This window comes from Vigna unguiculata, chromosome 3 (assembly GCF_037176805.1).
Source record: "Vigna unguiculata cultivar grain cowpea cultivar isolate G323 ecotype 2 chromosome 3, ASM3717680v1, whole genome shotgun sequence".
In the NCBI taxonomy this organism is placed as follows: domain Eukaryota; kingdom Viridiplantae; phylum Streptophyta; class Magnoliopsida; order Fabales; family Fabaceae; genus Vigna; species Vigna unguiculata.
Window position 1 is genome coordinate 20,038,579 of NC_140794.1, and position 13,873 is coordinate 20,052,451.

The following is a 13,873-nucleotide window of genomic DNA, read 5'->3' on the forward strand; positions in this document are numbered from 1 at the left end:
TACTACTCATACCTTACCTGCCCTCTTGACATCCTTAGGCTAGGCTGACCCACCTCATATAAGAAATACGGGCTAACTTCTCTTGTTCCTTTCTACATAACATTTGGCCTACAAGCCTGCAAACTTACTCACAGAAGGAATGATTTGTTTTATAATTTTTTCCTCAGTTATAACATTTAAGATACCAAGGTAATAAATACTATAAGCCTATAAGTATCTAAAGTTGTCAAATAAAATTGAGAAGTAATGAAAGACTCTTTCGACAATACTCGTATCACTGGACACATCATAAGCTATGGACACATTTTGAGGTAAATTGACACAATATGGACTATGCAGGCCAACCCATCCCACCCCACCCCAGCTGCATGGCCCATCCCACATTTTCATTCTTAATAATTTTCAATATAGTTTGGTTTTAAGATTTGCTATTGTGTTATGTTTACTTTTTTTGTCTTTTTCTATATCCACATTTTTTGTTATAGTACTTTAATAGTACTTTCTATCTCAGCTTCCTTTAGCCTTCATCTCATCTTGGCACTTTCCTCCTTTAGCTCATCCATCTCCTGAGCATTGTCATTTTTTAAGTCTGCCTCTACAACTCATTCAGTAACACCATTTGGTTAAGATTGCTCCTTGGTACTTTCGTTGTTCGCCATGTTTCTAGAGGACACCATAAATTGACATATACCTCGTTCCCAAAGTGGGCGATGATCTATGACATTTTACTCTTTATTTCTTGATCTAAGAGTATTTTCTAAGCTAATTATTATCTTTATAAATCATGCATTTAGAATCTTTTAATAAAAATATAACATAATTCAATCTTACTAAATTTGTTGCATTTTGCATAATTTTAGCATTCAATTTTTTTTAGGAGAAAGGTAATCCAAGATTATTTAACATGAGCCAAATTGATAGAAATCAAAGCCCAATCTTGTGCGGTCCATTGGAGATTGGATGGCCAACAATTCAAGGAGTTAACTAATGAAGATTGTGAATCAATCAAATTAATTACTAAAAGCCAACTTAGTTAAATTAAAGGCCAGAATTTCAAGATTTAAATGCAATATATTTCTTGGATCATTCACATTAGGAAAAAGTTAAATTGCTCTAATCAATTTTATTTTCAAACATTTGATTTCAAGAATTAAATGCAATATATTTCGTGGATCATTCAAATTAGGGAAAAATTGAATTGTCCCAATCAATTTTATTTGATTATAATTAATTATGGTATTTGTTTTTGTAATAATGCTCTTGGTCTATCTCTGTAAATTAGGACTTGGACACAAAGCACAAGACACACTAGGTTAGAGCAAAAGGCCTCCCTTCTTTCTCCCTTATGTTCTTATAATTTTGAGTTGTATTGTTACTTTGAGTCAAATAACAAGGAGCTTCTACAACTTTTTGGTTAGTTCTCTTATTAATATATTTCACATTTTCTATTTAATCTTCTAGTTTTATATGATCTTAAGTTGTTTTATTCATCCATGCTCTCGTTCTAATTTCTTTTAGCTACTTGTTTAGTCATTTAATTTAAACCCAATACTTGACTTTATTCTATTTTTTTTCGTTTTTTTACTTTTACCTTGTATTTCTCAATTGCATACACAATTTTATTTTATTATATTCACTCTCAATTTTCCAAATTCACTAAGACACAATTTTTTTTATTAGGTTCTAATCAATTTTTAATTTAATTTAAGGTTATATCTATTTCAACATTTTAATTTAATTGATATTGGATTTATGTTTTCTTTTTTTACTATTTTTTTGGTCTAAATTCAATTAAAGATTTTAAAACTTAGCTTTTTCATTCGCTTTGGTTATTTCATTCAATTTCTAGAAATTGTTCCAATTTGATATCTTCTTGTTTTAATTTGTTTAAAGCATTTTTTTTCTCTTTATTAAAAAATATAGTTATTTAAATTTTTGTTATTTTTCTTCAAGTTATTTATCGTTTTTTTTTTGTTTTTTAAATAAATAAATTAATCTAGTTATTTAAATTTTCATTGTTTTGTTTCAATTTATCTTTATCACTATTTTATTTTATAAGTAGTAATCCATTGTCAAACAAACACCATTTCTTTACTATTTCTTTTAGAGATAATGATGTTTAGTAATGGGTACATTCCTAAATTGCATGCTTATGAGATTAGACATGGGTTGACTATACTGCATTAAGTTTAGTAAATTTGTTAAATTTTTATCAATAATTTGTGTGACCAAAATGTTATCATCAAATGACGTCAATGTTCTTGTAGGACAAAGATATGCTCGTGTTCCCTCTTCATTCAAGTCGAGTTGTCTTCATGCGCGTGTCCGAGTTGCACCTTCCCCACTTGATGTTTGGAGTCTTTGGCTGGGGAGTTTACAAAGTCATTCTAACTCTCAAGTCAACTATACATATACTAAATGTTGTAATAATTAGATAAATGTCATACCTTGTGAATAATGTTTATTTATTGTACCTGGGCCTTCGTTCCTTATAGGCCTATAATTCATAGGCATGTTTTGTTTTAGGGTTTCTTAACCTGCTAAGTAATCATCTTAATCTTTATTTAGCCATCCATTTCCATAATAAGATAATGTTCCTAACATGAAGGTTGAGGTTGTCTAGTCCTGTACTAACACTTCATGTCAAGGTTTGTTTGTCCTCGGGCCCGAGTACATTTAGCCTTCCAAGCTCGAAGTTTCTTCAAGTGGCTGAGAGTCTTCAATATTGTCTTTAGTTTATTGGTGTGTTGGCCCTTATTGAGCCATGGTGGTATAATGGTCCCACAATCTCAAAGACCTAAAGGGATGAAGAGACTAGAAGCCCAATGGCATGGTGTACATGTGAGTCTAGGTTATATTTGTTAGACTATCATGCTTTATTGGGAAGTGTAAAGGTTGATGGAAAATAGCCATTATATTTGATGAGACCTAATGATTTAGGACATGGACCACAACTGTTGAGTGTCCCTCCAAGGTTTTATAAATATATGTCAATTTTGTGGGGGAACCACGTTACTTACTCATCCTGCTCACTCTAAAAGACAGAGAGAGCGTCGGTAAGGTGGTAGTAAATACAGCAGAGCTTACAACTCTTCTTTTAAGAACTTCAAAAATGGGTTTTTTAAGGTGGTAGTAAATACAGCAGAGCGTCGGTAATTCTTTGAAAATGACACGCCTAAGTTCAATTTCTATTGGACACAACACCCTATTCATTATGATGAATGGGCGAGGTCTATGATAATAGCAGAGGATAATAGAATACTTAGTGTTTTGAATGAACTTGCTCGAAGTCTCCAACCTCGAAAGATTTTGGTTGTATTAGTATCTTATCATCCTTAGACAAATTTTTATGGTATTTATTTTATTTATTTTTTCATTAAGTCGATAATTAACTCGACTGAATTTGCTTGTTGCTTTCCTATGAGTGTTGTTGACCTGCGACCTCCCCCCTCCGCGGAGAAGAAAAAGAAGAAGAAGAAGAAGAAGAAGAAGAAGAAGAAAAAGAAAAAGAAAAAGGATAGATTTGTTGATGTAGATGGATCTTCACATCATTCCTACCCTAAGTGTTCCCGATCTGATGTCGGGAAGTCTTATGCTCAACTTATAGGGACAAAGTTAAAAGTGTATAAGGGAATATGAGTAAGTTTAACATACGTCAAAGTTGTGGTGATTATCGCATTCTCTCAAGAGATGCTTTTCAATGCTTTTTGTTAAGCACCAATCCTATGTGTTGGTGATAGGGAGGCAACTCAGATCATAACTAATGAAGGTAGGCTCCAATGCTGATCTTGAGAAGTTGAAAGTTGAGAATTTCGGGCTAAGAAAAATCCTCAAAAGCTTGAGTGAAGAGAAGATACTTGGTTGACTTAGGCCGTGAGTCTTCAGGAGCAACTATACGACATGCAAGCCAAGAGGAACTCTTTAATGTTCTTAGGGCTTTTTATGTCAAACATTGCTCGACATTTGTCGAGATTCACCTCAGTGCCTTTGTTCAGCAACATGAACTCAAGGAATTTCCTCCATTGACTGTGAACACGCATTGTTAGCACAATTGGTTTTGATAATTTGGTGCTTGAAGATTTGATGAATATACATGAAGTCATTGCCTTGGAACATGTTGGAACCATGCTTAAATTGATGAATATGTGAAGATTTGATGTTTTATGTGATGTTCAAGCCTCGTGTTTAAAGCTTTTAAAAATTACCTTATTTTTTAATTAGCCAATTCAACCCACCCCCTTCTTGGCATTTCAACCATTTCAATACTTACACGCATTTCTCAAGATGGAGCCTCATATTGACCTATGTCAGATCCTTTACGTGTTTCTACAAGGAGTCTAATTTAACCACCAATTTGTCTTATCATATTTTTATCCATTAGCCTTTGGTACATTGCTCCTGCATTCTTGAGAATGAAAGACATGACTTCGTGGAGGATCTAGTTATACCCCGACTATGCATCGAGGAAGCTAAGTATGTTATGTCTAGCCTCGCCATCAACAAAGCGATCAATACTCGATAGTGGGTACCTATCTTTTAGGCATGCTTTATTTAGATTTGTGTAGTTTGTGCTTATGTGCCATTTGTTGTTAGCCTTCTTTACCAACACGACATTGGCTAACCATGTGGTGTAGAGTGCCTCATGAATTGAACCAGCCTGGAAAAAAAATTTAGACCTCGGCCTTTGTTTCTACCCTCTTTTTTTCCCCATAACTTCCTTTTCTTTTAGGAAATTGGTTGGGATTCTTTAAAGGTTGACAACTTGTTACATGCTAGGCTCGAGGGAATGCCAGGGATCTATCAATGCCAAGTTGACAACTTGTGACACTTTAGAATGTCTACTAACAATTTGTCATGCAAGTTCCTACTTTCCAACTCTTACCTTCTACACAGGGAAATAGCTTGGTATCGGCCACTAACTCAGCTCTACAATCATCCCCATCCACGAGTCCAAGTTTTCAACCTTGGTTCTTTCGTCGAATCCTCCTTGTCACCGATAGAAATGGTGTGAGCGTAGGGAGTTGGAGGCTATTTATCTAACATTCTCAGGCAATCTTTTGGTTGACATGCACAATGATGAAGTCTCCCTCCAAGAAGGGAAACTTCATGACCAATTATGGAGTAGAGGCTATAGTACCTAAAGCGTTGAGAGAGGGATGTCCGAACAATATGTTGTATAAGGTATTAGTGTCAACCACATGGAATCTTATTGATATGGTCTTTGTACTACTTTTGTCACCATATTTGGAACTTAAGTCTATACATTCTTGGGTGTCAACCCTCTCCCCTCAAAAACTTAGGATCTAATCCACACACACATATATGCTTTCCTCAATGATCTATAGTTTTTTTTTTAAGTTTTCCAGTAAAGAATATCTATTAAGTTGCCCTAATCGACAATTATCCATTTAACAGAAAAATTTCTAATTTCCACTAGGATAACCATTGGGTCATCTTATTTAGGATCCATGGCTTTAAAGTAGACATTGGTAAAAGTGATGGGTGTCATAGTCCTTCATAAGGGAGCCCACACTACGTTTACAGATTGCACCACTCACAAATGCTTCTTCCAAGTCATTGCCAAGGATCCTCCTCTTGTGAATCCCCCCGAGATAGTGTTTATTACCTTCCTTAGGGGTTCTCGGCTCGGGTGGTGGTTCTATATATCCTGTTTACTTATCTTGAGTATGGGCACAACGGTCAACGATTGTCGTATTCTCGATGTGGCCTGCCTTCTCTTGTTCCAGCACCTCTATAACTTCTCATCTCTTGGATAACAACCCCTTCATCCTTAGACAAAAAACGTCTTAGGTTCCCTGCCTAGATAATCTCCTCATTTTTGCCTTTGAGATTTAAGCATTCACCATTGGTATGACTGAAGTTCCTGTGATATCAACATTGCCAACTAAAATTTGCATTAGGTAGAGTGCTCGCCTTCCTCGGTGTCTCTAAGAGGTATGTATTTAGGGCCTCCTCCAAGACATGTGACCTTGGTGCGTTCAAAGGTGTGTATCTCGCAAATTTTTCCATCTTCAACTCTCAGGACTGAGGTACTCCCTTTTGAAGGTTCTTTTAGTCGGGCAATTTTTTTTTCTATTATTTCGAGCACAACCCTCGTGTTACTTCTAAAAAATATTTTAACTCCTCCTACTACATAAACTTGGTTATTCTCTGCCTTAATTCATCCAGATTCCTTGTTGGCTTCTTGCACAAGCTATCAGTGAATGGTTTAGGAAAAAATGTTGTGACCATATAGTGGTAGGCAACCTCTGAATTGAGATTTCATAGTTTGAGTGTGTAAGACCTAGGAAAATAATCATATTTCTAAGGGATAATTGGTGGTGAGGAATCTTAACTGAATTAATACGAAAGATCATAAACAAAGGTGAAGAGTAACATAATTGGTTAGAGCCTTGTCTTGGGATTGGTGGTCGTGGGTTTGATCCTTGAGTGTGTATTTGGAGCAATTATATATATATATATATATATATATATATATATATATATATATATATATATATATATATATATATATTTGTTTTATAATTGTTTAGGAGTTCCTATGCATGTGCTTAAACGTAACTTATGTCCTATGATAAGTTAGCATTTTATTTGTCATATTTAGCATTTATTGGGTTGCTTTCTTGAATGCATTGAATGTGTGGATACATTGAAATGTTGTTGTGCGTGTAGATTGAAAAGAAAACATGATGTTTGATATGGATTGGGGTGTTGTTTGAGCATTGGGGGTTGTGAGTTTGAATCCTGGCTAGAGCAAAAAAGGGTGAAATGGTGTATATTTTTTGTAAATTTGTAAAGAAGGGTAGAGCAAAGCTAAGGTGATCTTAGAGCATGAATCCCATGTAAAAGGGAAATGTTCTATTTTAATTTGTATGCATTAGTTGTAATGGAGTATGAGTTAAAGTAAGGTTTTATTGCCTTGAGAATGGTTAATCTTGATGAATTCGGTGAAAATTGTGATAGGATGAATTTATTCTACTATGTGTATGCATTCATGGTGCTAATAGACTTATTCTTTTTTTTGTCTTGTAAAATTAGGATAAAAGCAATAAATTATATCAAGATTATATTTTTTTCACTGGGAATTTGATTTTATGGGAGAAGGAAACCTTTGGATGGTAAGTCGATCAAATTTCATGATAGCCTGTTGTGTTAAAATTTGTTGTCAAATGAGATGAGAATTACAGTTTGAGCATTTTTATCTATTATTTGAATTGGAGATGAGAATTATTTGGTGATAGCATTGGTCAAATTGGATTAAAATGGTACGAAGTTAAAGTTAGATGGATTATGGAGTGAAAATTTTATGCTAATGTTCTAGTGCAGAAATAAGTGGAGTATAAATTCAGGATGTTTTATTATTGAGGATTTAATTAGTTGGATAGTACCCACTTTTATTCGGATGTGTCAGTTTGGTACTCGTTTTTAAAAATTTGTCAATTGAGTCTCAACTTTTTAAAATATGTCTCAATTAGGTTCCTTTCAGAAAAAAAAAATTATTAATGTCCTTAACAGTATTGATATTTAAAATGACTTACAAAATTAAGTATCGATATTTATATTAAAATTTAGTGGTAAAATTCATGAATAAAGTTAACGACATTAATAATTTTTTTCTGAAAGGGACCTAATTGAGACACTTTTTCAAAAGTTGGGACTCGACTGACACCTTTTTAAAAGCGGGTACAAAATTGACACATCTAAACAAAAGTGGATACCATCCGACTAATTAAACCTATTATTGAGTGCTTGAGTTAGTGTTTTGGTTGAATTTATATGTTGAACGGTGAAGTATTTGCATGAAGTAGAAGGTTGGGAAATAAGGAATGGGATGCTATGAAGTTTTGTGCATTCCAAATGTGTTTTGATGTTCCTTTGTGTTTGTGTGCCTTAAAAATGTCCAAAGTATGTATAGTTACGTTGTTTTTCGTATTTCTGGGTATGTTTGTGCGTTGTCAAACGCTAAGCGTTCGTCTTGAGTGAATTTACGAGAGCTCTGGCATTGAGCACAAACTTTTGTTGATGAGCGGTGATTTTTATGAGAAAAATAGCACTAAGCGCTAGCGTTGAGCGTTGATGTTGCATGTGTTTTTGTTATGCTTGATTTGTATGGTATTGTGGGTACTAAAGTGTTAATATGCACCTATTATTGGCAATGTGATGCTTTGTGATGCATGTATGTCTTGATAAGATGAATTCTTGTACTCTTATATAATTGTTAGAATTATATGTGCATATGTATGGTATGATATGGTATGATGTGGCATGATAAGATATAATTGCATGATGAGTTGAGATGTGTGGATCAAGTGATAAGATGTTGCATGAGTATACATATGGAGTGGAATAGTATAGATTCTCGGATAGCTGTAAGGCCATGATGATTCTCTTACCTAGAGGGCTTTGTCGAGTCAGGGTAAAAGGGTTTCGTTACTCCGTCAGTTTATAGCACGAGCTTAGCAAGAGTGCTCCTACCCAAGGCTTTGTCGAGTGGGTGAAGTTGTTGCTAGTAAGTCTATAGAAAGCAGGGGAATGGACTTTTCCAAGCGTTGGTGCGTAGGAAAGGTATAGTGGCTGGCTATAAGACAATACCATACCGTTTGATATTACTTGGTGGTAATATGTTGATGGATTCATGTTGTGGGGTTGAGAACATGTATTTGTGGATATTATGGATGAGTTTATGGATATTATGATAATGTTAGGTGAGTTGTATGTTGATATGGATGTTATGTGATAAGATAAATGGTTTGTTCACCCTTGCATGTTTGTGGTTGTGGTTTCCACCTGCGATGATCGTATAACTTGTGTTATACAAGCATATATGTTGATGCAGCTGGAGAAGCTTTATTGTGAGGAGGTCGTGGGGAAAGCTTTGGGAAGTTTTGTTTTGACCTTTTAAAAGGTTTTTTAAAAGTAAAATGTAATAGTGTAGTGGCTTTGCTTTGCACCTGAAAGATTGGATATTAAGCTTTATTTTGACGATTTAATTCAGTTGGTTGGATGAAACATATTTCATTTTAATGAGTAAAGTTGTTTCACATAACTATCTTGACAGGTGTCATTTTGAGAATGAATGATGTGAAGTTCCTATTTAATAGGATGGTATCAAAGGATGTGTTTTATGTTTTAGAGAAAATTTTGTTTACACGTAGCATCTCTCTAAAGAGGTGTTACAGAGTGTTATCTTTCTGAAACGTCCATGAACACTCGGAGGGATTCTCTCTTCTCGTGTTATATGTTGATTAGGGCATTTAAAGTGAGGTGATTCAGTTTGCTTGCTGGAAATTGGGTGCTGAAGCTAGTTACGAGCATATTGAAGTAGTCAATAGAGAAGTGGGAAGTCTAGTAACCAAACTAAGCATGAAAATTTTTAGAGAGGTAGGGAGTACTCTACCCAAGACGATGTCATTTGTGGTATACAAGTTGACCAGAGTAACATAAACTTCAATGTACTGATCGGGGTTTGTACTGTCGTCGTACCTGTCGACCGTTAAAGGCTTCCAATTATGTGAGAGAGGCTTTTCCATTATATTATCGATGAAAGGATGCCTCATAATTTCGGAGAGTAGCAAAAAGGTGTTGTCAATGTCTATTAAACGCTGGTTTGTGCCCTGAGAACATTCCTCCATGGTTTTGGTGGGCGCTCGAGGGGGTGATGTGGTAGGATGCATTTTAGTATGCTCTAGTTGGCTCCTTTCTATCTCGGTTTCCTCCAGTCTTCTTTTCATCTGGGCATTTTCTGCTTTTAACACATTCATCTCCTCAGCATTGCGCTTTTTCAAGTCCACTAGTTCCTTCTACAACTCCATCAGTAACGACATTTTGTTAGAGTGTTGCCAGGTACCTTTGTCTCAAAACATTCTTTTGTTGTTCACCATGTTTCTAGTGGACACCATAAAGTGACGTATACCTCGATCCCAAGGCAAGAGCCAAATTTTCTTGCAGGACCAAGATATGGTTGCACTCACTATCTTTTGTGCTCTCTTTTTTCAAGCCAAGATGTCTTCGTGCGTGTATGGGATCAAGATATGGTTGTACCTTCCCAACTTGATGTTGGGATCTTTGATCGGGGAGTCTTGAAAGTCATTCTCTGATATTCAAGTTAACAATATATCACATATATTAAATACCGTAATAATTAGATAGATTTCTTACTTCATAAATAATGTGTATTTATAATATCTGGATAGGCTTTCGTCTCTTACGTACCTAGAATTTGTAGACATGTTCCATTTTAGGGTTTCTTTACCTACTAATTGGTCATCTTAATTTTTTATTAGTCATCCATTACCATATCAAGATAATGCTGCTGACGTGGATGAGTGAGGTTATCTCACCTATAGTGACACTTTAGATCAATGTTTGTTTGTTCTTGGCCACACTAATAGAAAAAAGCCCTTTAATGTCACCCCAATAACGTCTGCCTAAAAAAAGTCCAATGTTAAAAATGACCGGTGGCATTTTTGTAAATAACGAGACCTTTTTAACGTCTGACGTGGAGCGGGCAGACGTCACTTAACGTCTGTTAAAAAATACCCCGACGTCACTCAAAAAAGGACGTCGGCCCCCTGCACGACAGACGTCCCTTGACGTCAGACTAGCATGGCAGGACATCCCTGGACGTTGGCCCCTCCCACCCCCGACGTCACTTAATGTCGGATACCACACCCCCGATGTTAAGTTTTGGTTTATCTCTGTGCGAAACGCAGAAACCCTCGCGCTGTTCATCGTTTTCGCAAGAGTTCCCGCCAGCGGCACCATTTTCGACCCCCTCCAAGTGAGTTTCGAAAGGTTTTCGCCATCAAACTTGTTGGAGTTTGATTATGGGTTGATTTTACGCGTTTTGAACAGATTATTTTTCGTTTTCATCCCCATTTGCAGCGTTTTGAGATTCATCCCACTTGCTCTTCGTTCCCATTTGGTCAGCAGTGTGCGAAGACCCTAGACTCCCTCTCAAAGTTCGTCTTTCAATTAGAAGAGGTTAGTTTTTCATTGTATGTATATATTTGTTCATTGTATGTATAGAATTACTTGTATTTTTTTATAAATGTCATTATAGTTTTAGTCTTAGACTATTTTTTTTGTTAATTTTTTTGGCCTATTTTTTTTATTTAAAATTTTATAATAATATTTGTAAAATTACGAAATAAAATTATATTTATTATTAGATATATGCATGTTTAAATAATTCTCATTGCATTTTATTTTTTAATATTATTGTTGTAGTGTTATTTTATATATGTAGATTTATTATACTTATAGTATACAGTGAGCGAAACTTAGTTCCCATTTGAGATTTAGTACAAATGATTAAATTTTTAATCGTTTGTATTAAATCTTGAATTGTCCGATTGGACAGTTTGAAAAAATTATTTTTCATAATTTGCTACAATGTGTACATTGAGGTTTACGCATAAATTTCATAAAATTTCGATTGAGGCTAATTTGTGTTGTTCTCTGGATGCATACTTGATTGTGATCATGACCGATCACTTTCATTTCGTGTACTTCAGAGACTAATGCGAATTGCTGTCGAAATTTTGTGAAGTTTATGATATTTGACTTCTTTGTATATGTGTTAGCAAATTATGAAAATAATTTTTTTCGAATGGGTAGGGCCTCACCTTGTGAGAGTTAAAAGTTTGAGATTGATTGAGTTTTTTACGAACATAGTATGGATCGAAACTGGATGAATGAGCATCGCATCAGTGAAAAGTATGAAAATGAGGTTTCTGAGTTTTTGCAATATGTTCAAGAACATGCAATCTCAAGTAACGGGACATATTTTTGTCTTTGTGTTCATTGTCTTAATCAAATACGTCATGACTTGGGAACAATGCGTGATCATCTATTTATCTTTGGTATAATAAGAAGCTCTACACTTTGGACTTGGCATGGAGAAGTATTAGACAAGCCTACAACGTCACGAGGAACAAATTATGTAGACGACTGGATGAATGATCATTTAGAAGATATGGTACGTGATGTTGGGGAGGAGAATTTTGGAAAAGTTCATTTATATGATTCTCTTAAGTCCGATTCAGAGGAAGAATTGTACCCAGGATGCACTAACTTTACGCGACTGTCAGCAACTTTGAAATTATTCAGTTTAAAAGCAAGGCATGGATGGACGGATACAAGTTTCATAGAACTGTTGGAGTTGTTAAAGGAGATGCTTCCAGAAAATAATACGTTACCTATCCGTAATTACGAGGCGAAGAAAGTTTTATGTCCAATGGGTTTGGAATATCAAAAGATACATGCATGCCCAAATGATTGTGTTTTATACAGAGACGAGTTTGCTTCACTAAAGGCGTGTCCAACATGTGGTACCTTTTAATATTATACCTAACTATCTTCTTGTAGGTACATGGACAAAGTCATTGTGGACCAAGGTCGATCTTTCGTCTATGGATTCATTGAACCTCAAACAATTCAACCTTCGAGAAACTCACCTGACCACATCAAACTTTATTTGCAAACATGGATGGTTGAGTCAAATAGAGAGATCTATTTTGCACCATACATTGATGCTGTAAATGTTTTTGCTAATAATATTTTGTGAAGTATTATTAATTATTTTGGCTAGGTACTTGTGATTGATGGTAGGTATCATTGGCAACTATGTCTCATCATTCCAAGACAATGCCTAGTTGTATGGTTTTGTTCATGTCATAGGAAGATTCCACCAGCTTTTAAAAACATGTTACAAGAGTAAGTATTTTTTTTTTCAATCCTAACCTATGTATCTACTTAGTTATAAAAACTTACATATGTTTTATGTTTCCAAAATTTCATTAGAATTGTGGGTAAGCCTAGAGGCCAACAACTTAAAGTCATATATCAAAAGGTTAGAACTCATTCATTTTAAAGTTATTAATTTTTGTATGTCAACTTATGACTTTGATGTGTTTATTTTATTTGTAATGTTCAGTGTAACAAGCAAGAAGATTCATGGGAATGTGGATATTATGTCATGCCTTGGATAAGAACAATCATTCGAGCTGCAATTAAAGATGAATGGATAGAGGTAATTATATATATCTTTCACATATTATAAATCATATCAAACTTTAAATAATGATATTCATACATAATGAAATTGTATTACTTTTTCAGCAATTCAAGAATCCATCACCTCTGTCAGATGACATTATCCACACACTAAGACAGGAATGGGCAGCATATCTATTGGAGAGATGGAGTTGATACCACATGAATTAGAACTCCTTTCAAAAACTTTATTGTACAAGAATTTCATGTTGAAACTTTTAGTTTGTTGTTATTTATATTAGTTTAGAATATATGTTGAAACTTAAGTTCTATTATATATAACTGTAACTCCACAATTGTGCTGAAAGTATTATGAAATTGTTCTGGGAATTTTCTGATTTTCAGGTGTATGGATGTTGTAAAAACAGTCAAATTTTTTTTAAAAAAATAGAGCAGTTTAACGTCTGGTGTGCTCTGACAGACGTTATTTAACGTCTGACCGTACTAGGGTCGACGTTATTTAACGTCTGACGGGCTCTGACAAACGTTAAATTGCTCAGGTTTTTTGCTCATTTCAACGCGAAAATTGACGTCTGCTGTTACTGGCCCCGACGTTGGATAACATCGGACTCTTAATGGACCGACGTCAAGTGACGTCTACTATTTTTTCGACGTTATTTTGACATCATCTGCTACGACGTCGGTGTTTGGACAGACGTCAAAGGTCGAAAATATAGAACGTTAAAAGTTTTTTTTGTGTTAGTGTCACGAGTAGAGATTCATTGCAAAATGTACTATAAATCCTGCTATAGCAAATGGTTTCTAAACACATGTTAGTTCGGTTGAGTAAATGTTT

General features: G+C 34.9%; 1 protein-coding gene across 1 annotated transcript; it reads left to right on the plus strand.

The window, feature by feature from the left end:
* Window positions 1–12,394: 12,394 nt before the first annotated feature.
* On the plus strand, window positions 12,395–13,265 carry LOC146887563 (uncharacterized). The gene is made up of 5 exons (XM_085671068.1): window positions 12,395–12,557; window positions 12,633–12,738; window positions 12,826–12,874; window positions 12,959–13,054; window positions 13,144–13,265. The coding sequence occupies exons 1-5, from the start codon at window positions 12,395–12,397 to the stop codon at window positions 13,231–13,233; spliced, it is 504 nt and encodes a 167-aa protein (XP_085527194.1). The 3' UTR covers window positions 13,234–13,265.
* The last annotated feature ends 608 nt before the right edge of the window (window positions 13,266–13,873 follow it).